At 45.8% G+C, this 24,432-nt stretch overlaps 1 protein-coding gene across 1 annotated transcript; it reads left to right on the forward strand.

The window, feature by feature from the left end:
• The first annotated feature begins 397 nt into the window (after positions 1 to 397).
• LOC144151785 (aurora kinase A-B-like) lies at positions 398 to 23,300 on the forward strand. The gene is made up of 6 exons (XM_077682919.1): positions 398 to 511; positions 5,760 to 5,839; positions 9,853 to 9,991; positions 13,281 to 13,429; positions 15,652 to 15,883; positions 23,075 to 23,300. The coding sequence occupies exons 1-6, from the start codon at positions 404 to 406 to the stop codon at positions 23,177 to 23,179; spliced, it is 813 nt and encodes a 270-aa protein (XP_077539045.1). The 5' UTR covers positions 398 to 403; the 3' UTR covers positions 23,180 to 23,300.
• The last annotated feature ends 1,132 nt before the right edge of the window (positions 23,301 to 24,432 follow it).

Consider the following 24,432-nt stretch of genomic DNA (forward strand, 5'->3'; position numbering starts at 1 on the left):
ACATTATTGAAGAAATAAGACAAAGATCATAAGACAAACATAAAGATAAGTCAAAGATAAAGATAAGATGGAGATCATTGCGGCGAGGTGGTCGTCGTCATTATCTATAGTGGCCTGTTTGGAGCCAATAATAGGTGCACATACGAAATAACTACAACAAATGCGCTGTTATTTCATCGTCAGACATTTAGCGCCCAGTTCTTCAGGATCGTGCATTTCTAATAGTGCTTTCCACTGCTGTGACGGATCATTTGTTCATCGCTGTGTGGCGCGTTTTTGTATTAAACTGTCGAAGCCTAGAAGTCTGCACGTCCAATTCAATTGACGTAGGTCATGAAGGGCGTGGCTGTTGTTCCTAATTGCACCGACCCCACTTTATTGCAGGGAAGAACGGCCGGTTAAGATGTGGCGCCTCGATGACTTCGAGATCGGCCGACCACTGGGAAAGGGAATGTTCGGGAAGGTCTACCTTGCCCGAGAAAAGAGCACCCAGTATCTGGTCGCGCTTAAGGTAAAGCTTGAACCGTGAACTGCAGCGCCCCTGAAACAGTGGGATAGCTAAGTGTCGACCTCAATCCGCCTAGGACTAAACAATCTATTTTAGTTGTTTTGGTAAACAAAACAAAGTAATAAGGGACACAAAGCAGGATCTAGAAGGGTTGTTGACAACGAGGTATTGCTGATGCAGAAGTACGCTTGTGGGGCGGTGTTTTAGCATTGCACAAATGCAAAAAACTTTGCTGCTATATAACAATGTGTCTTGAGGTAGCAAAAGCGGTGCAATGTTCTATCCGAAAGTCTATGTTGTTGTGCATTGTATACTTGAAAGTTTTAGACGCTTTGAACACAGGAGTGTGACTCAAAAAACTTTTATTGCAGTAACGCTGTATACACAGTAAGACCCCATTAGAGAATTTTAAAGCAATTACGAACGGCCGTGCCAAGCTATGCATCACGGCGTTGTGAGCATTTGTGGGAGGGGGAAAATTGGTGCGAGTTTTGCGGGTGACTTACACCAAAAATTCTTAGAATTTGTTAATTACTTGTGCGGGTTATGCGAGAAACCTAATGGTAGTTCGGGAAGATGTTGAGTGCCGTATGGGTTAAACGTGCAGGCGAAAAGCGAAAACGCTAGTGTGTTCGAGATTTCTGCTCACGTTAAAGATCTCCTGGTGGTCGAAATCAATCCGGTGCCCTGCCCTCCACCCCCTTATCGCCTATGTACCGCCGGTGCGTTAAACCCCACAATCAATCAATCAATCAATCAATCAATCAATCAATCAATCAATCAATCAATCAATCAATCAATCAATCAATCAATCAATCAATCAATCAATCAATCAATCAATCAATCAAACTCCCTCTCTTCTTACCGGTACCGCTGTGCTAGACATCATTATACTCTCAAAGGCCAATCTCCATGCAACGTTTCAAGAACTTTTTGTATACGTTAATCCGATGGACAATTCACGCCTAGAATGTTAGACTGGTAATCCATGGCAACGAAGGCGCAAAACAAGCAAGGACGAAGAAGAAACGACAAGGACGAGTGGAGAACGGAAATTTTATTGTTTAAACAAACCGACCTATACGCCTACAAAACTGCCCACCATCATCACAACGACTTTCCTACAGCGCACACAGCAAACACGTGTCGGCTACTGACATTACATGCAAGATGATAGCAGTGATATTTGTTTGTCCAACAAAGCCATGGAAGGGTGACTTACACACTCGTTTTTGTACTTAGAAATACGAAATGCTTCCACGATCTCTCTGGAAGTTTGATTGGGATGCGTAAACAACACAACAGCCTTTAAAGAACTGTATAGCCACACTCTTGACCGTGCGTGGGTAAGTGCGTGAAAGGGCTTCCTTTCAAGCTCGACGCATGTTTCCTTAATTTTATAATGAGGCACCTTCCAGTTTGCCCTATGTATATACACGCATTTACATCTAAAAGGTTTTTTGTAGACAATATTTTATTTGTGGAGTACCTTAGAACCGCACAATGTCCGTCCGCGTCCGTGCGCACAGCATTTACAATCCTGAAAAAATCACACAAGCACCGGCTTGATTCGAATCTGTGTCTGGTAGACAAGACAGAGTTAGTGTCAGTCGTCTTACCCATTGGGCTACGACCATTCGTTTTTATTATTACCTTTTTTCCGCACACAATACACTTCAAGGATAGAATAAAAGGCGTCGGTTGAACTTCGGCTGACGGAAAAACGTAAAATAAACATCAAACGTACACAGTTCTAGTACAGGCAGCCATTCCAAATCGGGCGTCTGCAACTTGTGCACTTCAAAGAGAAAACTAATGTTTTGTACGACGTATTTGCTCACAGTGAGGGCGTGAGGATCAGCGTGGCGCACCGCCATATTGGACCTCCAAATGGCATGGAAGTCTAGAACCATGATGAGGTCATATGGCACACTGTTGTCGCTAGGTACGCCAAGAAATCGTATGCCTTCGGGTGAAACGGGCAGGTATATTTTAGATGCGACTGCATCTCATTCACTCGCCTTGTCCCTCCATACGGCGCTGTTGTTGTCCGTCCACACCCCTCCCCCATTCTCCTCGCCGCGCGAGCTGCCCTCTCCGCCGCTCACCCCCTCTCCTCTCCGATAGCGAACACTCTCTCGCGAGGGGCATTGGATTGGATTCGATTGGCTTGGATTGGCTTGGCTTGGCTTGAATTGGATTGGATTTGGATTGGATTGGATTAAAGTGGATTGCGTTGGATTGTGTTGCGTCATAGCCGCGCCACGTTGCGTCATAGCCGCGGCAGGGGGTTCACGGCACGTTTCACGCGATGGGAGAATCAACCTAACGGAAACAACAACGGAACCCCCTATGCGTCGCATCTACACAGGGGTTCCCGCGAGGGGAGGTGGGAGAAATTTTTAAGGTACTTTGTAACACATCCCATAAAAAGATGGATTAGGCTACGACCGTCAATTAGTACCCGAGAGTCAAACGGCTTACTCCCTCGAACCTTAGGACCTCCCAATGTCCGTCCGCGTCCATCCATGCGCACACCACCATCAAGCAAAAATCAAGCGAAATTCGATTTCAGCCGTGAGTTGCAGCTTAATCTAGTTAATTATCAATGGTCGAATGACGGTCGGGGCGGAAGTCGGATATCACTCGGGGTGCAACTTGGATGTCATTTCTAGTCCCTGTATTCCGCACTCTCGCCATCATCCACGGACTGGAGTTGCTGCCACTTTTAGTACATTCAAGGAATGGACGCTTCTGACTAACAGTTCAGTCATTTTTTACTTCATGTTTACCCTCAAATTTCTCTTTGACCATAGGACAGACACTACCTATTTTGTTTTTCGCAGGGAACACCACTTTCACTGCGTTCTCAGCCACTGTTTTAGTCGATTGGAGAGGCCATGCACAAATAGAATAAGAAACCTTAAAACGTTCTTCTACTTGTCTTCCCTGTGCTTTTACTTGCGTCTCGGGCTTAAGCTTTCGTAGTAGCCCATCACAAGAGGCTCGCAAGACAGTTAGCGGATAGCCAGCATCTTGCAAACATGAAATCTTTAGTTCGAAGGCCTTCCCTGCGGAATGAGAGCAGGACTTAAACAACGCTGCTCTGAAGCTCGCAACGACTATGCCATTCTTTACTATCCTCGAATTATCGGAGGCGTAGTTCAAAAGAAGCCTCTCGGCTCTGGGCGAATAGCACCAGCACACCAGCACAGATTCTTAATGATAACTGTTAAAACTTTATAGATCATCATCATAGCTGCACTGATGAGATCATCATCATCGGGGTCCGTATCACCCGGGAGCAGCTCTCGCTCTAGCTGCTTTGTCTTCCTCTGACCGCCATCTTTGTAAAATAGAACCACCACCTATCCCTGGGACGTCGCGGCTCTTGGTCTTTCCTTTTATTTTATATGGTTCCGATAAACCCGGGATGAAGGCCCTCCTGCGACTCAGAGTTATCTGTACTTTGGCCTATTAGAAGGAGGAAGAACCATTGATGCCGACGACGGACCACTGGGATGGAAAGAGCCACGGTGGTGCTACCGAAAGGCGACCGACGTCACGGGCAAATGACACGACCATGCAACTTCACCTCCGACGACTGCCCGATGTGTCCACAAACTAATTTTGTGAAAGGTGAGGTGCACGTTAAAGCTCATTCCATATTTGAAGATGCATCACCCGAACAGAGTATTCGTGTGTGTACGATCCATCTTGATGGACTGAAAACAAGAGAAGAGGTGCGGTTCATTGCTCGAGAACTACGCAGAGACGCAGAAGCGGTACTGCGGTTGACCACAAAGACCAACGATGTTTACGATCGGTTGAAGAGTTTCATGCGCTTGTTACGGAAAACTCAAGTTGTCTTGAGATTGTTAAACGAGGAAATTGAATCGTTCATCGACACTGACTCCGTGGATGAGGAATATGCCACCCAAATTGACTGCGAGGATGAAATCATGCATATAATGATACAATTATACTACCGATTGAAAGACAAAAAACCTGAAACCATCGAACAGTGCGAGATAATCGCGAAATCGTTTTTTTCGAAAAACTTCAATGAGTTTCTTGCACTTTCGGAACTATGCTACGGCACACCTGATTTTAGAACCCTTGGTGAACCAGCCTTGGTGCAGAAAGGTCCCCTCTGTAACATTTCTTTCTTCACAGAGACAGTGAGAATGTTCCCCTTTCGTTGATTGCCTTTGAAGTTCAAGTGGAGGGTGCCTTAAGTTCATGTGAATTTGAAGAGGCCGCTGGTATGATCTCGAGAAAGACAAAGGGCTCATCGACTGCCATTGCGCTGGCAGTGCGTATGCCGAATGTCTCGAGCGTGAATGTTCCACTGCCAATGTTCAACGAGAAAGAAGAGGTACACATATCTTGCCTATATAAAAGCGATGCACATAACTGAAGAGGGGGATCACTACGTTTCTATAAGATATGCAAGGAAAGTGACTGCAGCACGTAATCCCCAATGCATTTTAAAGAAAACAATATACTGCACAAACCTTCTGAAGAACAACGCACCTGACAGCGACAATCTAATTACGGGAGTCCAGAGCTTCAGAAAGAAGCGGAAGCCTCCAATACACTATTCAGCGATCGCAGTTAAGAAGGCTTAGGAACCTGCATCGGAGTACAAGAACCTCGAAGACGGGCTTTGTATTTCAGCCTTGCTGCGCTATCTGCGCCGACATTCTGGGCGTGTCTTGAAAAGACGTCCCCTGTGACAATTTCACTTTCTGACTGCCCTATCGGATCGGACCGGACCGAACTTATCGTAGTTAATGCACTCAGACTGACCCCGGCATCTTTGTGGCCGGGGAAGTGTTCAAATTTTATAGATCATCATCATCATCACCGAACCAATGCGATCATCATCATTGGTGCCCGTATTACGCGGGAGCAGCTCTCGCTCTAGCTGCTTGGTCTTCCTCTAATCGCCATCTTTGTAAAATATAACCACCATCTATCATTTGGACGTCACGGCTCTTGGTCTTTACTCTTGATTTATAAATGAATTTATCGTCGCCTGCTTTGGCTACTAGCGAATTCTCTGTACAGTCGGTGTTAAAATGCTCGAAATGTCGGCTAAGTATGCGCTTCGTCTAGCATTACAAGTACGTGGCTCATTACACAACGCTCCTTCTACCTTGATTCATTTGAGTGAACAGTGTGTGGGGAGGCGTATGCAGTCTTCTTTCTGTGACGAAGCTGAAATACCGTATTCACTCAACCGCAGGTGATGTTCAAGGCTCAGCTTCAGAAGAACAATGTGGAGTGCCAGCTCAGGAGGGAAGTTGAGATCCAATCACATCTCAGGTAGGACACCACTCCGCTCTGTGGTACAATGGGCACACGCGTTTTCCTTTTACTGAGAAACTAACTTCTCTCTCAGCTAAACGCACCCACAATTGCTAACGCTTTGTGTACATTAATGCGTACCATCCTTTACCGAGTACCCCAAAAGCCAGGAACGCGTAACGCCGTGCATTTCCACAAAAATGCAAATTTGGCGAAATATGCAGCTGTAATCGTTATAACAGCGTAAATGAAGATAATTGGTCGAACATAATTTCTAAAAAGGGATAATGAGACAGATAGAAAAAGGATTCATAAATAATCTCTCAATCAAAAATACTCATCTCATACATATCCCCCCAAAACCAAAGCGTAAACAAGGAAGTCCACAAAAGAACGTTGCAATTACGTGTAAAAATAGCGTAATTGCGCCAACTCTGCGGCACCCCTTGCATATTAAAAAAAAAAACGAAATATTAACCAGCGCTGTGAGGAAACTTCGGCAATATAATGGTATATATTTATATCATTGGTGAAAAGGAGCAAAAGAAAAGTTAAAAGGAAAATAATAATCCACCGACTTTCTCAACTAGTAGCCACATTTGGCTGTAAGGAACTCACTCTAGACAAGCGGTATAAGAATGCCGCGCATTAGTTGACAATGAAATGAATGCTGACTTCTTACATTTTTTACATCGAAGCCGTATATAGATATACTCTGGAGTGGTTGTCGGTGTCCTGTAGTCATCGCTTCGTGTGGACAAAAAAAAAATTTCGCGTCTAGTTTCTCGCGAATGCTCTGTAGATGTCAGTCTAGTGCACGTAACTTAGTGGCTGTAACTTTTGTTCTATCTCACCTATTACGAAATATATTACATGAGAAATAATTTTTTATTGTTTTAACGGAGTGATATGTAAGCGACTTTATTCGACCAATTTAGTAAGTCCCCACACTTAATTGAATATATATGTTATCCACCAATATAGCTTCGCTGGTCTGACATCTTCACAGTAGTGAGCATGGCAGACAATCGCACTAAAATGTAAAATGTTTTAAGGCCAGTCGTCCACGACCTTTGGGCACGTGCCACGCTGCGGATCGCCCTCTGATCGAATGGAAATTCAATTCGAGAACCAAACTGGGAAAAGTGGTTACGGCGATGGTGTTGGGGGTGAAGGAGGTGCGTCTGGCCTGACGTCACTTCGGGAAACGTCCAGAACGGTGTGGCCTGTCGAGCGCTGCTGTGAATACCCCGGGAATTTGCTGGACACACTGCAAGCTGTTCTATGCAACGTAATTTGAAAACACTGCGATTAAATGGCCGCGTCGCTGCTGTAGGTGATGTCGTTGCAAAAGGTAATGTTGGTGCGTATCTTGTTGTATAGGCGCCGAGGTCGTTGGAATTGCAGGGTTGGTGGATCGGCGCGTAATTTTTAAGTACAGAGCACTTTAGGTGGTCGCCTTGTTGTCCTAGCTCGCTCGCAGGAACCAAGAATATTGCCACGGCGTTACGGTGTAGCCGGTCACGGTCTCTTCACCACGGCGAAACCCAGAGGCTTCGAAAGCCAAGCGGCTATGCCAGGATATACGTAGCGTGAGCTAAGGTTCAGCTGGTTATTCTTAGCTTTCCTGGTTGTCTAGGATTAGCTGATTATCATGCTTACCGGTGCTTGTCATCCACTCCAAATCTAATCGAAATCCAATCCAAATCCAATTCAAATCTAAATCCAAATCCAAATCCAAATCCAAATCCAAATTCAATTCAATCCAATCAAATCCAATCCAATCTAATCCAAATCCAATCCAATCCCCTCCAATCTAAAACCAAGCCAAGGCAATCCAATCCAATTCAATCCTATTTAATGCTAGCCAGAATTTCTGCTGGCGCAATTTCAGGCAGTAAGGGAAATTCGTATTGCATGGAGTGGTAGCGGTAAGCGGATAATGGCGGTACAGCCCATTATGACGAATCACTGCTCTGCACATCTGACAGCTTTCACATCGACTGGAACGGCTTTCTTTTTTTGCAAGGGATGGTTTAGGATTGGAATAGCTGATGGTATGAGGTCGCGGAAAAACGGGAAGTCAGCAACGGTTTAACCTAGATGCGCGGCAGGGACTATTGTGTCTTGCATGTGTTTCACGTATCTTGGCAAACGCCTAAAGTAGTAATTTGGCAGAAAATTTCTTCTTTTCGCGTGCCCCTTGTTTACTATAATGCAGGTCACTTGATTCAAATCAGCACATTAGGCTTGGTAGAAGTGCTTCATGGCTAGATATGGTTCTGTGGATTTCTATTTACATTTTCAGCACTCAAGTAGTGCAGGCCTTGCCGTGTACGTCCCTACTTGTTAGAGTCGCTAAGTGTGTTTTGAGTGATCACGGAGAATTTTAATAGATGCGAAATGATGGTTTGCAATATAATTCTCCTAAGCAGAAGTGTTCGGTTACAACGTTGACGGGAAAACAGGGAGCAACTTCTCATTGCACTTATTCCAAGCAGTCGGCAAGCGTGGATGAAAGAATATCTAGAGTTGCGAAAGTAGACATCTTCCTTCGCTGATAGACACAGCGCTACGAGCTACATTCGCCATTGTCACCCTTGCCTGGCAGATTTCCAAAAACTGATGACTATGTACTGGTAGAGTCCAAGTCTCTGCTATCTCCGATAGGTAGTGCAGTCGTCTTCGCAGTAATCGATCATGATTGGGCATGATGATTTATTATTGCGTCCTGAGGCGGCCCCCACATCAGTCCTTGACGAAGGCAACACTTTTGCTTGTGTTAAGGACAACGCTTCTGCGAGGGGCAATATGGCCATTTAGACATAAGTTTTTGGCCTGGAGCCTGGACCTTTTTAGCGGTTTCATATAAAGTCACCGGGGCTATTTTTTTAATGCTTTGCTCGACCTGACCTTCTTCACTGCTGGCGCCTTGTATCTGGGCTGCTGAGTGCGACATGTAATGAGATTAGATTCGGATGAATTAATTCAGACCTTTGTTAAAAATTTATCAGTTGAGAGTCACCAGTGTTGTTGTAGTTAAAATTGTGCGCTTGGTTTAAATTTTTTGTGGTTTCTGCTTTCAACGCCTGCACTGACAACAACTGTCCCCTTTTAACGGAGTAGGCTGGCTACTCTGTCATTTAGGTTTCTCTCTCTCTCTCTCTCTCTCTCTCTCTCTCTCAAATCAGCGGGAACTGCTCAAACCAATCTTCTTTATTCTTTAGCGAGCTGGCCACACAGAAAGACACCTCAAATTCACCTAAAATCTGTGTTCAATGTAAGCAGCTTCAGAACATATTAAAAACCCCTGGAAAACGAAAACAAATCGTAGTCCGTTCCGGCCCTGCGACAGTGGATGACAAGCAAAGCTTTTTACTACACGGCGTGAAGGGGACGTAGAATTTAGATGACATGTACGAGGAAGTTTTTTTTTGCGTTCTTGCCACAAACACGTTTATTTTGAATGTATACTTTGTGCTTCTGCTGGTAGTTAATTCCCTCCAAATGCATATGCAAGCAATCAGACGAACATGTTTGTGGTCCGGCCCAAGTTTTTAACACCGTGCGACTTGGCGTTCACCGCGTTTTAATAGTGTACACACGCGAACGTTTGTTTTCCAACTCCGCGCTTGATTGCCTATCACGCGCACACCACGTCACGCGCTACGACACAGACAAATAGCTCCGAAGAAAACAGCGAACTGCGTTTGCTTTGGCGATAAGCTTTGTTTTTGTACCCTGGATATTCAATATTGCGTTTTTCCGCCCACGCGCCAACGCAATAGTATCTTAGCCATAGGGGCTTAGCTTATCAAGTTAAATTTGTTTCAAATAACTCACGGTGCGAACTATCGGAGCCACCTCGCAATCCTATTTAACCGGGCCTTACGCTCATGGCTGAAATTGGGGGCGAGCATTTCTTGTGAGCGGGGCGCCGAGTGCGCTGAGCTGTCACTGTGGTTTGGTATGGGAGGGTGTCCAACCGGTTTGTCCATTCCTTCAATGAGGGCTTCCTTGCACTCTTACAGGCACCCGAACATCTTGTGCATGTACAACTGGTTTCATGACGAGATCAGAGTTTACCTCATCCTTGAGTACGCCCCTCAGGGGGAGCTCTACAAAAAGCTCAAAAAGGTCAGCCGCTTCACCGACAAGCAGGCAGCCACGGTAAGAGATTTTTCTAAAATTACTCAACGTATTTGTCTATCCGTAGCCAAATCTGGCTATAAAAACTCAGTGAAGATAAGCGGCGTAAGAAGCGTACGAATTATTAGACAATTATATGAATTCCTGCGCATTTTTTCTCCCCCCACCGGTAGAGCAAATTATCTACCCGTAAATAATCTACCGCTAAAAGAAAGAGAGCTCTGCCTGTTCTACTCTACCTATTCTTCTACGTACTCTACCAACGGCGCAATGAATATTATGGATGTATATTCGGGGACGCTTGCAGGCCATAATATAACTCTGGAAACTACGTAATCATCAAACTGTTATTTTACTGCCAGTATAGGAACGTCTTGATCAATGCAATAAACCCTGATATCTCCAGCGCTGCCCCTAAAAAGTAAATATATTGCACGAAGGTGTTATTTCACACAGAGCAAAGAGTTCGCTTGGGCATGACAACTCTAAATTACTTTCCAGAACTGAATATTGTTTGTCTGATTCAATGGCGTAGTTTGTATGGCTCGAGAGCTTGGTTGCGCAACCTGCTAAACTTCAAACTGCGCACAAATAAAGCTTTAGACAGACGCACAAATCAAGCTATAGACAGAGGTATATAATATCTGTGCAAAAATATTTTGCATTATGCTGAATAACTCCGGAGCAATAGCTGCTCAAAGAACTGCGATGGGCTGGAGAGCTTCACCTTGCCATGCCTCATAATCATTTGTCCGCATAAATACCCATAATCCAACTAGATTACATTTCACTGACTGGTCCTTCCGTGCCCAAAGGGTATGTGCAAATCAAGGGTAATCCAGATCACCATAAAAATGAAAAATGCGTGTAAATAATATGGCAGTTAAACAGATGCAGTCTCGAGTCCGCTACTGCGGCTACGTTTGGGCGCAGACTCAGGCGTGAGTTTGTCTTTGTGGGAGGCATCTGAGCGTGCGTTTGAGCCGTAGTGAGCCTTAGCACTTGCGAGATTGCATGAACGTGAGGCTATTCTTAGAAGGCGTGAAACTGGGCTGGATCAACGCCCGGGGATCTCGAGACTACATATTATTTTAAATCCCGTAAAGCCTAGCCCGTGCAGACCCGAACACGATGAAATAATATTTGGGGCCCAAGAGAAGGCGACAACTCTAAACTGAACATTGTCATTTTTTATGCTTATAGAAGTTTTTGGCCGTTTATTTTCTTGCCAGGTTGTTAATATGTGGATTTGACACCATCCTTTAAGTTCTGTTTCCATGTGCATTCAAGCGGTTTTTTTTCATTAAAGGTAGCTGGAAGTGAGTGCTTGCCTGTTGTCCTTTTATCCGTGTGCGGTCTGTCTTTTTCGCTGTGTGTGTCGTGGAATAACAACTACCCGGTGCCTTCGCTCCTTTTGAACAATATTGGCCCACGTTAATCTGAGCCACGATGTTCGCAAGGCCACAATCGCAAATGGAAGAAAATCCATTGCTTCAGTTGGGTGGGCGTTCGACCATATCCACTGGTCTTGTCTATTTCAAGTGAGGTAACCAAGCCGCCAATTCACGCAGAATATTCCGTTATCTCTCAGGATATCGTCAAAGGACTCGTACAGTAGCGAAATGCGCAATCTATCACAGACATCGTTCTTTGCTTACACAAAAACCAGCAATATACGCGTTTGTCAGGTACGCCTCTGCTTAGGAACAGACAAAGCTTCGCATGAGAACATAGTGAACTGTTTTTTTACGACATTAGCGAACGAAGTTAATGCTTGCGGCCGAAGCTAGCACAACGTATTTTGTGTGATGTGACTGTCATAGTGCTGTAATTGAGATCTATTTAGCGGTTAGCTGACAAGGGTAATACCCCAGCCAGTGAAAAAAAAAACGCACTTTAGTGAAACTAAGATACCTTTTTCACGTTTCCTTCAATGTTTGATTTTGATTCGATAAACTAAATAAAATTGTTCCTCATTCTTATTCGAAAGAAATTACTGGAGGTTCTCTGGTACTGAGTTTTTTTTTTTTCGAGAATAATTGCAGATATTTTTTGGTGGGCTTAATAATGCGTGGAAATTTTGCCCTTCTCCGCGAATTTGAAGCTTGGCCCGAGCTCATGCACTGTTACGGTTTGCGAAGTCCGCAATACGACGTTTTTCGCCTGTCTCAGTCTCAGTGGCCACATTTGCTCGTTTTATCAGCGCACTGTCTGCTATTCATGCGCCAATGTTGGCCTTTCGTTGCCGTCGTTTCCATTCCCTCCCCCATGCCGGCAGTACTGGCTGCAGACTCAATTCCAAACACGCACAAGCACTGTACATGTCTATATGTAGGTATTTGTGATCATTGCATGCTTATTCAGAGTTCTGGCCGCGGTGAGGGTTGCGTAAGGTTAAGTGTATATAATACTACAAATTATGAATAAGTGAGCAAGGCAAGGCGTGTCTGCCTCTCGGATTTACCCTCCATCTGGTGGGTATGCTATCCGAAGTATGGTTGCGGAGGCTCGCAGGGAGGTTCGCGCGGTGAAACCACAGGTTCATACCGAGTATCTTGATATGCGGTGCGGGAACCACGGTGGGACCCTCCGTCATGCGAATGGTTCGGGTGGGAGAGCTCAGTATTTCTTTCTTGTAAAAACGAGAGGGAGGGGGCATTTTTTATATTGCACTAGGATGTCATCCGCTTGTACTGACAGGACTCGCACAAAATGATTCCTACGAATATAATGTCATTTGTAGCAGACGATAAAGGAAGATGAATAGGTTGAGTTGACGTAGTGTGAAGGACTTTTATCCGCAGCTGTCCCTTCCCAGTTATTAAACCCATTAATGCAGCATTTTGCGGACACCCTAGAGTGATTCATTTAGCGAAGTGAGGAATGGGCAGACCTGTACCGTATGTTCCACCCTACCACTCGCTGGGAGAGTTTTATTCAGCCGTGTAGACAACTGTGTTAAATATCATAGTTTTCTTTTTTAATTAACGGATCTAGTCACTCGAATCTGTAAGAGTAAACGAAGCACGGGTTTGTGAATTTAAGATAGTTTTGCACCAATGTGGCTGTCTGCATAAGTTCTGTTGGTGTCTGCAGGTTTAGCTAGGAGGACGCCCTGAAACAGTCTCGTACACGATACTGACAAGGCACGTGGCGGAGGAATACTCTTAAATTCTCCAATATGTGCTCCGTTTGCTTTCGATTGCACCTGCATGGCACTGCATACGCAGCAATGTTCCACCAATGTGGCAAATTGTCAGCCTCTGTACCGTGTCCCGCCGTTCGAGGGTGTGTGCGTGCGCATGCGCAGTACATCCACCAGCTCTGCAATGCCCTGAAGGTGTGCCACGAGAACAAGGTCATCCACCGTGACATCAAGCCCGAGAACCTCCTGCTGGGGTACAACGGGGAGATCAAGATCGCAGACTTCGGATGGTCCGTGCATGCCCGGTCGTCAAGGTACTTGTTACGGCACCCTGACCCTTCGCCTCTGACGGTCTCTTTGGTCGTCACGTGACTGTGGCAGCTTGGGCAGTTGGAACATCTGGGAGGGACGGGAATAAGTTGAAGGAGCAGCGGGAGAACGCTTTGCGTTTCGTGCAGAGCAGCGCGGCAGCACGTTTCTTGTCAATGGTCTTGTCAACAGTACCAGTTTGACTTCCTCCTGCACTGCCTTCAGATAGCTCTGCGTCTAGAATGTTGCCATGAATCGTAACGATATGGAGTCATTTGGAGCAAAAAATGTAAAAAGGTGTCCATCCCACCTTCAAGCTTATGCAAGGTGAAGCCAGCGCCTCCTGCGCTTGCGCGAAGTGAAAACGTCTATTTACTCGCTCGTTGAAAAGGAATTGCATAGCGAGCCACGAATAAATGATACAACGAGACGCCGGTGCATTCAAGTTCAGTGCTCGTTCGCGCCTACAGCGCCGACTGGGCCAAGAACCGTCTGCGTTTTGCTTTGCGGGGCAGTTGTGTGTGTTCCTTCGACGAACAGAGCTATCACTCGTCCAACTTGGTTTAACAACGTTGAACCCTTGCAACCTTTTGGATAAGGTCACGCCATCATTTTGCTATTGTTTATCTGGAGCATCCTAATTAGGAAATATCTGTATCGCCCTCAAAGTTGGCAAGTAAACACCAATTGTTGTGGCAAACACCTCGTCACTGATGCAAAGCAAGCCTTTTCGCAACTGTCTCTGACCAGGAGAAAAATTATCTCAAGAAGTGAAGGCAGAAACGACAAGGCGATATGTAGATGCGAGAGGTGGAAGTATACGCACTAAACCCAATTTTATAACATAAACGGCGCTCTATCCACAATAATTACGTGAGATGGTCCCAATTGAGCCAGCGACTGGGCAGAGGAAATAAACAATTAAAATATATTGTTAACGTGAATCGAACGTTAAGGTATGCCAAAAGAATCTTTAGGCAATTAGGCTACTAGTTTGCTGAAATTGCTACTCTATATTCGTTCTTTTAAAATTGGAGTATCCGGCAAGTTTTTGGGATACAAATACGGCGTCACTCTGTGTTGAGTTGCAAAGCGTTCAGAACTTAGCATCGCGTTTCATTATCACCGCACCGCTAGCGTTGCATCTACGAAACTAAGCCTATCTGTCCATTTTCTCCAGCGTCGTAGAAAACAATTTTGGTTGTGTTTGTTTCACAAGATTTAGGATTTTATTGGCACCGTCAGAAACGGGCTAATGTCCAGCCATTCTTACATGTCGTCCCGCATCAAGCATCAACACAAAGTTCACGTTCCATCGCGTCGTACAAACCTGTTTCGCGATTCCTTTGTTCCCAGCACATGTGCTCGTTGGAACAGCCTTCCTTGGTCCGTAGCTGAAATCAGCAATGAGATTTCGTTTCGTTCAGCCATAACCAACATGTTTGCTTAACAAGCTGTTATTCGTAATCTGCATTCTTTCGCTGCTTTTGTCTGTATTGTGTGTTTTTCGCTTTCTCCCTAACGTCTTCACGCCCTGAGGTTAACATAAATAAATAAAAATAAAAACAAACAAATAAATAAATAAATAAATAAATAAAAATAATAAATAAAAAGAAATAAAAAAAAATTAAAAATAAATAAATAAATAAATAAATAAATAAATAAATACACCTGGAACGCCTTCGACTGTCCCCAGTAAAGAAGAAGAAGAAGAAAAAATTTATTTCAACATCAAATGATGTTGCCCAAGACAGATCTGCACCATTGCACCCTGCAATAGCCATTAGATATGTGTCCAACGATGCTCTGTAAGCTTCCAGTGCCAAAAATAATAAATTTTGTAAACAAGTTCTAAATAGTAGATGCAAATAAGCAAGATAATCCAGCGAGCTTTCATAGCAATGATCTGAATATTTCAGATTTAGTACTTGATAGTTCCTTTAGTGCCAAAATTGACACAGCTATTTGCCCTTAAGGCATTCTATTACTTAATAAGTGACTCATCAGCATCGTAGCGGAAGAACGAGACAAGGAAGACCGGGGTCGTGACTGTCCGTAACGGGGCTGATAGCTTTAATACTTCGGTAATCTGCACGATGATGATGATGGTAATGAGCTACGCATACTCAGCAGGAGATTTAACAAGCATAAATGAAGGTCAAGTGTCTGGTCTGATGCCTCAGTGCCCTCTGCGTAGAACCGTGCGGCTGACAACCTATGCGCGCAGGCGGAAGACGGTTTGTGGCACCCTGGACTACCTGCCACCGGAGATGATCAACAGCAAGGTTTACGACGAGAAGGTGGACCTCTGGGCTGTGGGCATTCTCACCTACGAGTTCCTAGTGGGGAACCCGCCCTTCGAGTCCGCCACCGCTCGCGAGACATACAGGCGCATCTGCAGGGCTGGTGTGCGCTTCCCTCCCCACGTCGGGGACGAAGCTAAAGACCTCATCTTGAAGGTGAGTGATTGCGCCTACTTACCATATCAGCACAGCCCATCGGTTCAGCGACAGTGCGCCTACTTACCATATCAGCACAGCCCATCGGTTCAGCGACAGCTAGATGATGTTCAAAGACCGCTGGGTCTGCAGTGATAACACTGTCCTTTCCTTCAATCCCTTCACGGTTAGCACAAAACATCAGTCAGTGAAATAACATAAATTGAAGTGAGTGTAACCCTCTTTCCAGGGCCCCAGTTTCAGCTGACCCGATCTTCGTTCTTCGTGCCAGCTCTCGCTGAGTCTCCAGAGCGAAGTTGTCCTGGGATATTTTCCAGGCATATATTGTTTTAGCCTTTCTCTCCCTCTTTCTCTGTCTCTCGTTGGTATTCTCCGAGGTTTATATGATGGTGCATACCCAGGATGCGGAATAAGATTTGCTATCTCTCCGTATTTCTTGCAGTGTTCAAGTATAGGCTTGCTTTAATATTCGCGAACACCACAGACGAGCACGAAGCCGGATGCACGTGTTCCGGCTCCGGAAAGAATTAACGGCTCATGTGTGTGCCGCCGCCTGCTGCATTACCGTCAGTCTTGTGACTTATGCCCTAATCCGGCATTAAAATAATGCTTACGCGTAGTGAATTTCATAATTACGGAACAATCTGCTTTTAGGAGGGGGGGGGGGGCAGTAAAGCAGTGTAAGCGTTACAACTGTCCGTGGGGGTCAATGCGTTGTGTATTTCTGCGCACCAAATGTTGCAGTGTTCGTAGGGATAGGCTATGTAGGCATCGAGCGTCTCTGTAGCCTGTCAGGAGATCAACATTATCCTTTGTACTGCGGGAGAACCCCGACGAAAAAGGTTTATTGGATTTACGTATGTAGTCTCACAAAAACCAATGTTTTGTCATGTTTACTATCTGATGATTTTGCTCTCGAAATTGTACGATCCACGTAGCATTTAAACAGTCCACACCAGGTTGAATGGTGGGGATTAAGATTGCACGTGGTTGAAGGGGAATGTCATTTCTATTCCACGTGCAGCTATTATAGTTTTGTAGAGATGGTAGAGTTAGATTTGATAAGGAGCATTGTGAGGGTTCATGTTAAGGGTAACCTTAAATGCTTCAAAAAAGTTGAGACCCATGTTATCCTTTTATCACGATACTGTTGGACACAATTTTGCAAAGTTCTTGTAGGGGTGCGCAGATAGTTTTAGATTTATGGCAGAAAATTTATTAGTTGCACCAAATACATCATAACATTTTTTCTGTGCATGGAGGCGTGCTTGGGCTTTGTTAGCATACCTTATAGAAATGAGGCACACTTTGTGAAACTGCACTCACGCCTCACTGGTTCAGACGGAATACTGGCATAACCACTTAGCTACGACTCCTTTGTTCCCTTATAAGGATAACTGCGCAATTTTATAAGTAGCTGGGAAGACCAAAGGGGGAGGAAGAAAGAGAGGGGGAGATAGATAGATAGATAGATAGATAGATAGATAGAGAGAGAGAGAGAGAGAGAGAGAGAGAGAGAGAGAGAGAGAGAGAGAGAGAGAGAGAGAGAGAGAGAGAGAGAGAGAGAGCATTTATACAAGCCACAGTGAATGGGGGCACCGGGACGTAAATTCAGTATCTCTGCGTTAAGCGCATTCTGAATCACCAGGCAAGAGCTAACTGTACTTGGAAACAACTTTCTGTAGCAATGAAGTGAAGAAGACAAATCGAACACGCCGTTTCGCTGCGCGGCTGGAGGTAGCTCAACCATAAACAGTTTGCTGCCTGTAACCTAAGCAATTAGAAACACGTAGTTCGTACTCTTTAGTCTAGCATTTGAAATTCCACGAAATAATTACCCAAAATATGTGAAACCGAACCCATCATTTTTTTAAAATTTCAGGGTTTTTTTGGTTGCGGCGGTCGACACTGGCGTCGCAATCGCAAAGCTTCGCTTCAGAAAACCTACGCCAGCTGCCTTTCTCCCCGGTAGCTCGCCACTTCAGTCGCAGCGTAAGATTTACAAGAAGCTTGAGAAGCCAAAGCTGACAAAACAAACGGAGAGAATGGTCTTCAATGTGTATGCCCAAATGGCACTGACGCAGCCGGCACTCTCCGTCGCTTCCGCATTTCGTTGGTTAGCCACCCTGCCACCGTAAGCCAGCGTACTGACGCACGGCTCAGGGCGAGGGGGCCTGACTAGTACCATGAAGTCTGCAAAGAGTAAAAGCATTTGTTTGGCAACTGGACAATCACCTAATGTTGCTGAAAAGACTCAAATGCAGCGGTACGAAAGTTTCACCTTTTCCTGCTCTTGGACAGAAAGTACACGAGAACTTTATTCGCAGCGAGGCGACATTGTCTGCGGCGTGGGCGTCAGCAGGATTTCGTCTTCAGGGGGGCAAATGCGTTGCACCACAGGAAGGGGGGGGGGGGAAGCGTTGAAAAAGTATAAGCGAAACTCAACAGCATCCATGGGATACCAGGTGCAAAAAGCGAAGAAAGGTTTCTTCTGCTTGTTTTTTTCAGTTTGTACAGTGAATATAGCGTATGTTCTCGACATTCCCGCGGTCCTGCAACCGCGGCAAAATCCTTCTGGCAAACGAGGCATGGCGCCACGAGGCAAATTGAAAAAAATCCTTAACAATAAGTCACCGGGTGATCCCAGAAAACAGTCACGAAAGGATCCTCGGCATGGCCCTACACAGAACCGGCAAAGCCGATCTCATTATCCCTAAAGTAGAGAAAATGTTCGGTTATTTGGCCTACATTGCATAACGCCCATACATCGGAGAAGAAGGAAAGGCAAAACTTATGCAAGCGCTGATCGTAAGCCGGATATCGGACACCCTGCCGTATCGTGGACATAGCCGCACTAAAGAAAGCCAAATAAATATAAAGTAGGGCCGCATGAGGAGCAGTACTCGACCTCCAAATTTTCACGGTCACTGCGAATGTCATTAAATTGCATCTTATAATACACTTCAGGAAAACCAGATATTCCACTCCTGTAGCACAGAAGGAGCGCCTGGAAAAAACAAAATGATGGTGGCCGGTCCCCTATGAAATACAGGGCCACCGCCATATATAAAACGGCTGGCCGCCATGACAAAAATGTCACAGCTCGAGCGGCTGTCCATAAACCCTGCCGAAAAACATGGATCCAAACCTACACAACAGCATGCGACAAGCAAGGATGAAATCCCTTCCGGGAAAGTTTCAAAACCAGGAAAACACAGCGTACCCCGGCGCCGGAACGTTCTAAAGTACAAAGGCAACAATTTTCGTTGTGGGCTACAGTGTCAGCCACTTTGACTTGATTACCCGCTTGCCCAGAGCAATCAAAAACGCGGCAACCGGAGCCATTCTCTGCGTGGTCGGCCTTGCGGAACTATCGAATAGACATCCCTACACACGCTGAAAAGGTCATTATGCCCTTGGCTGGAGGCAGAGTACCTAAGCGCTTGGGAAAGATTTTCCAATCCAGAATTATGAAAGTTTGCATCCCATTTACACCTGGACACAAAGGTCTGGGAGCAGACGGCGCGATGCAGCCGACAAAGATCCACGCGAACTCGCATGCCATACCCTTTGATAACGCGAGTACCGAGTTCCTGCCCAAAAAACATATCGAGAACATGTCTTCATATGCATAGCAACACAATCCTCTCCCGTGCCACGCGATGATCACAACACCGAAGAATCGCAAGCTCTGCGCAGGGTACAAAGCATTGCGTAATACATATATCCACAAATCCAGATGGGTGAAGATGTTTGGTAGAAAAAAAAACAATATTAGCTTCAAACTGCCCCTGATACGGGGAAATACCCTTTGTTCTCTACGAAACTTGGTCATTACAAGGATATGCTCAGAGGGGAGTAAATCAAACCTTACACATTCAACTTGTATCGAAACATAGTAGTCTACCGCACCCAGCTAGTCACCTCAAGATCAATGTCAACTGATGGGGCCCTGCACTTGGGGCTTTACCCTCCGAATCTATCATTTGTTTACCCCCTTTATTAAACTTCCACTAAATCGTACTCAACAAAGGTCTTTCTCTATTTGCCTCTATCTCGCTATCTGTTTCCTAATAAAAAAGAAGCTCACACTAACGCGCAAGACTTGAAGGTAGCGAAGCTGTACGAAACCTTCATGATCATTAGGTTGACCATTAGGTTAAGTTTACGTACGTGCTGCATCACTCGACCTTACTAAACCCGTTGACGCAAAAGAAAGCTGGAAAGGCTGTAGCATTTTTAAAATTGTCGTGTGCTTGTTTCATCAATTGTGCTCTTCGGCCTAGGAAAACAGGTTTCGTACTATAACTTCCAACACGTTTGTATGGTGCTGGACGAGCAAACAACGCTGGTTCGACAGATCTATAGCACAATACATTGATTGTAGGGTTTAACTCGCCGACGCAACGCAGGCGATGAGGCGCGCCGTAGTGGAGGGCTCAGGATTAATTTTGACCACCTGAGGATCTTTAACGTGCGGTGAAATCTCGTACACACGGGCATTATTGCTTTTCCGCTCCACCAAGAAAGCGGCCGCCGCGACCGAGAATCGAACCCGCAACCTCGGGCTCAGTAGCGCAATGCCTTGGCCACTGAGCCACCATGGTGGGTGTACAGCACAATAGCGGCAGCTGAAAAAAACAAGGAAGCTCACAATATTGTGTAAGACTTCAAGGTAGAGAAGCTGTTCGCAACCTTCGTCACTATCACGACGGTTTAAGTTTACGGTTGCAGACGATTTGCTCCTTCCTCGCTGCCGCAACGACCTTTACTCCATCATTGTTGCTATAAGTGTGGGATTCCTTCATTTTTTGGGAAGTGGCACTCATTGGACGCCACCTTGCGTCCGCTGTCACGTACGCTGTCCGCTGTCCGCGGGGCGTACGCGTACGATGTACGCTGTCCGCGGGGCGTACGCTGTCACGTGTCTTTCTCGTTCCCAGCAAGTGTGGCCACGATTACGGCTAATGCAGGATGTGTTTTTGACCAATCTGTGCCAATCTGACCACCTGGGTATGCTTAGCTTGACAAACGTATGCAGAGGACCCTGGACGGTCGTGGCGAAGCAGGCACACGCCAGCGCTAGGCATTTTCTTGGTTTTGTTAACTGCTGGCGGTCGCCACGACGCACGCGCTCATGGGCGTGCGCTCGGCAATTTCTTGGTATTTTTAACTGTGGGCATGAGAAATAATGGTTTACGGAACAGCTTCGCTGTTAAAAAGCCAGAGCGTTCAGTCAGACCACGACGCCAGAGAATAAACACTCTTAAGCACTGACACCGCTCAAACTGACCATCGCAAATTTTCACCCATACATATAAGGCCACACAAACGCAGAAGACCCGTGCCTTCCCCGTGACGCGGAGATTAAAAATGTTTGCGGCTGGCCTTGGTCTCGTCAATGAACTTCAGTTCTCGTAAAGCATAAATGGAAAATGCAGCATCCCCGTTCCATAATGGTACCGCGACTCCGAAGTTACGCTATCGCGTATTACTTTCCAAACCTACGGGTAGATGTCATCTGCTACTTTTTCTCCCTTTTTTTTTGAAGAAGGCGCAGCATGAAAACTACGATAGGGTTTGCATGAAAAGAAGTTTCTGATAGCCGGTTTTGATTTGCTGTGGCACTGCGTTTGCCTAAAACCGCTCCGCGCCATGTTCGTGGACGAGAGCTCACTTTGGGGCCAGAATCCTTTGATGTGCCCTAGCCTACCTTTTCCCGCTTCCGTTATGTTTACCCTACGGGGCCAGGACGCACGCCAGTCGAGCAGCTAAGAGTTGGTGCTGCCGATTCACCTGCCGGTGCCGCGTAGCAGCAGAGCAATAAAAGGAGTAGGAGGGTCATGAATAATTCACCTTTCGAACGAAGGCTGCAAGTGCACCTTCAGTTGACACAAGTCCACTTACGGAGGAAAATATGTAGCAAGGGGCAGCATGCAAAAGAGTTTCAACCGTGGCAATAAGATAATGCTTTCGGGCACGAACTCAGAGGAACCTTGCTTGATTTTCAAAAGAGAAGGCATGCATGTGTGGTCCCTGCCATTGACGGATTCACTTATTTGTTTGTTGTGATGTTCCCTTTACACTTTTGGGCAGAACAACGGAACAGATTTTCCGGAAACTAGTTGTTCCGACTACAGGCAGCAGCTGCCGACCAGAATGTTTTGCAGGAGCAGAGAGAGCATCATTCTAGGCTTTAGAACACATTTGGCACGGTCCTTGAGGTGGGGCTACACCTGCCGCTTCGCGAGAAGGTCGTTACCAAAGCACACAGGCACAGCTAATCAGGGAAGGAGTAATATAGGCCTCAAACTATACATGAAATATTGATGAAGTACTTGAAGACAAATTTAACGTAACCGCTACTGCTGTGGAAAGAATTCACAGGAAACCTGCGTCAAAACCTAGACGAGTTGTTTGAAATGTTTGGCTATAACAAAAAAATGCAGGTTCTAAAGAATTCCTCTAAGCTGCAAACATTTCTGTCAACCATGACATGTCAAAGGTTGCATTAACGAAACGTTCCTAGTTGTAGGAATATGGAAAACAGTTTAAGTGTAAATATTCAAAGTGGTCCTTTATTGTAACAGGCTGTACGTGTAAAACGAAAGTCGGTCGCATCCCAGGTGTGTTTTCGAAAAGCATCGGAGATACCGACTAGTTTTGGCGCAGGGGTATCACGGCCCATGAACCCTCTAGAAACTGATTCTGTGAAAATGGCCAGTTGATCCGAGGGAAAGCAGCTGCGTATCACTGTAATGAAGGCAAGAAGTCTTGCTAATAAATCTGCTGAACTGGAGGAAACAATACATTCTTACGCTCGACACATTTTGGCTGTTACAGAAACGTGGCTGAATTCCGAGATTAGTGATTGTGAAGTTACCCCTCCCTCTCACAAAATATTCAAGCGGGAGTAGGAAATTTATCATAGTTATCAGTCATCATCATCATGATCATCAACACTTCATCGATCTATTTTTTTGCATACATCTGGTTTAGCAAACTAGGCGCCTTGGCCAGGCTAACCTCACCAGTTTCACTAGTCTATTCCCTCTCGCTGTCTCTCTCTCTCTCCTCCTGTAAGACCACGGTAAAGAAAAGCATGCAATACTAACCAATGCTTCAGAACAATAAAATTCTCTCTATTGCCGCCGAACTTGTTTTTGTTTGTTTTCCATTTTCTTTGAACAGCTGCTAAAGAAGCAACCTGATGAGCGCATTTCCCTCGACCAAGTGCTTTCCCACCCCTGGGTGGAGAACAACGCGGACAAGGCGGTGAAGTGCCAGACATTCTGAGACAAAGGATGGTCGAAGAGCCTGATTTCATCTGAATGCTCACGAAGGGAGGCGCAATGTCCATTATCTGCATGCCGCAGACTCACCACACGACCGTGAAGATCTGCACGCGCTGTGAGAATTTCATGCCCCCAAGTGTACAACACCCAGCACGCAGTTCTGGCTGGTACACCAGAATGCATTTGTGATTCCGGGTTTGTAAATAAAGGGGTTCGCCTGCAGCTGTTTTTTTTCTTTATTGCCTTTGCCCAAACGGCCGCTTACCCGAAGTCAAAAAATGCATGGAGCAATTCTCTTAGCATTTTAACACCAACTATATTCTTAGTAATGATTTAATTATGCTAAACATACTTCACATTTTCATTATGATCCCACTGTGTTTCAACTTCTATGGCGCAAGCTACCAAAGAGGAACCGCCGATAGTCGCAATTTCCTCTCGACACCGAGGGAAGTGGAGGGATAAGAGGTTTTCACCTCGTGTGACAGGTACGCAGTACCGTGAGCGTGAGTTACCCTGCTATTAACCCCGCTGTTCCCGCGCACTACCGTTATATTCTAAGCACCGTCGCAACCTCATGCCCCACCCCCCCCCCAACCCCGGTTCCCGTCCAAGCAAGCTTCCAAAGACACGCATACTGGCACCCACCGATGCTGTGGCATTTAATACCCCCTCGACTGCAAGTTCTGCCTCTATCCTAATACGACCAACGTTATGACGTGTCCCCGCCAGCACAGCGCTGTATCTCAGCTCTACTCCGAACTCTTTTTTCGAGCCGTGGGGGGCCTGCTTACCAGCTCCGACTACGCTGACTGGATTTCTCTAGTCACACAAGGTCCAAGGGCACCGCATCTTGAGCCAACCCATCATACCGAGTGACGGCTATACCACCACCTTTCATTCTTAAAAACGCCACTACCAATGTCTAGAGAAGATACGTGTGTATTGGGGGAATGGGTATGTTGATGTCGCAGTTAAATGAAATTTGGCGAACCGGTCATGAGCTTCTGGCGTCTGCTGTCATCTAAACTGGCTGATCCACAGGAGTGGGTAAGTGGGCAAGCCGGTGGGTAAGGAGGAGTGGATAAGAAGAGCTTGGGCATAAGTGATGACGAAGGTGAGACCTACATTGAAGTTAAAACACGGCGCTATGTTCAAAGCAAGTGCCTTCTGTGCACCTGTTGCTTGCAGCAAGCGACGAGGAAGAGGAATCGAACGAAGACGAGAGAGACGAAGTGTTCCCGGGGGCTAATT

The sequence above is a fragment of the Haemaphysalis longicornis genome, unplaced genomic scaffold (genome assembly GCF_048455015.1).
Source record: "Haemaphysalis longicornis isolate Haplotype H1 unplaced genomic scaffold, Haemaphysalis longicornis Haplotype H1 scaffold_9, whole genome shotgun sequence".
In the NCBI taxonomy this organism is placed as follows: domain Eukaryota; kingdom Metazoa; phylum Arthropoda; class Arachnida; order Ixodida; family Ixodidae; genus Haemaphysalis; species Haemaphysalis longicornis.

Coding starts and splice junctions, on each gene's coding strand:
- LOC144151785 (XM_077682919.1), top strand. CDS start 404: ATGTGGCGCCTCGATGACTTCGAGATCGGCCGACCACTGGGAAAGGGA. Junction 5,840..9,852: donor GAGATCCAATCACATCTCAG/GTAGGACACCAC, acceptor GCACTCTTACAG/GCACCCGAACATCTTGTGCA. Junction 9,992..13,280: donor CCGACAAGCAGGCAGCCACG/GTAAGAGATTTT, acceptor GCGCATGCGCAG/TACATCCACCAGCTCTGCAA.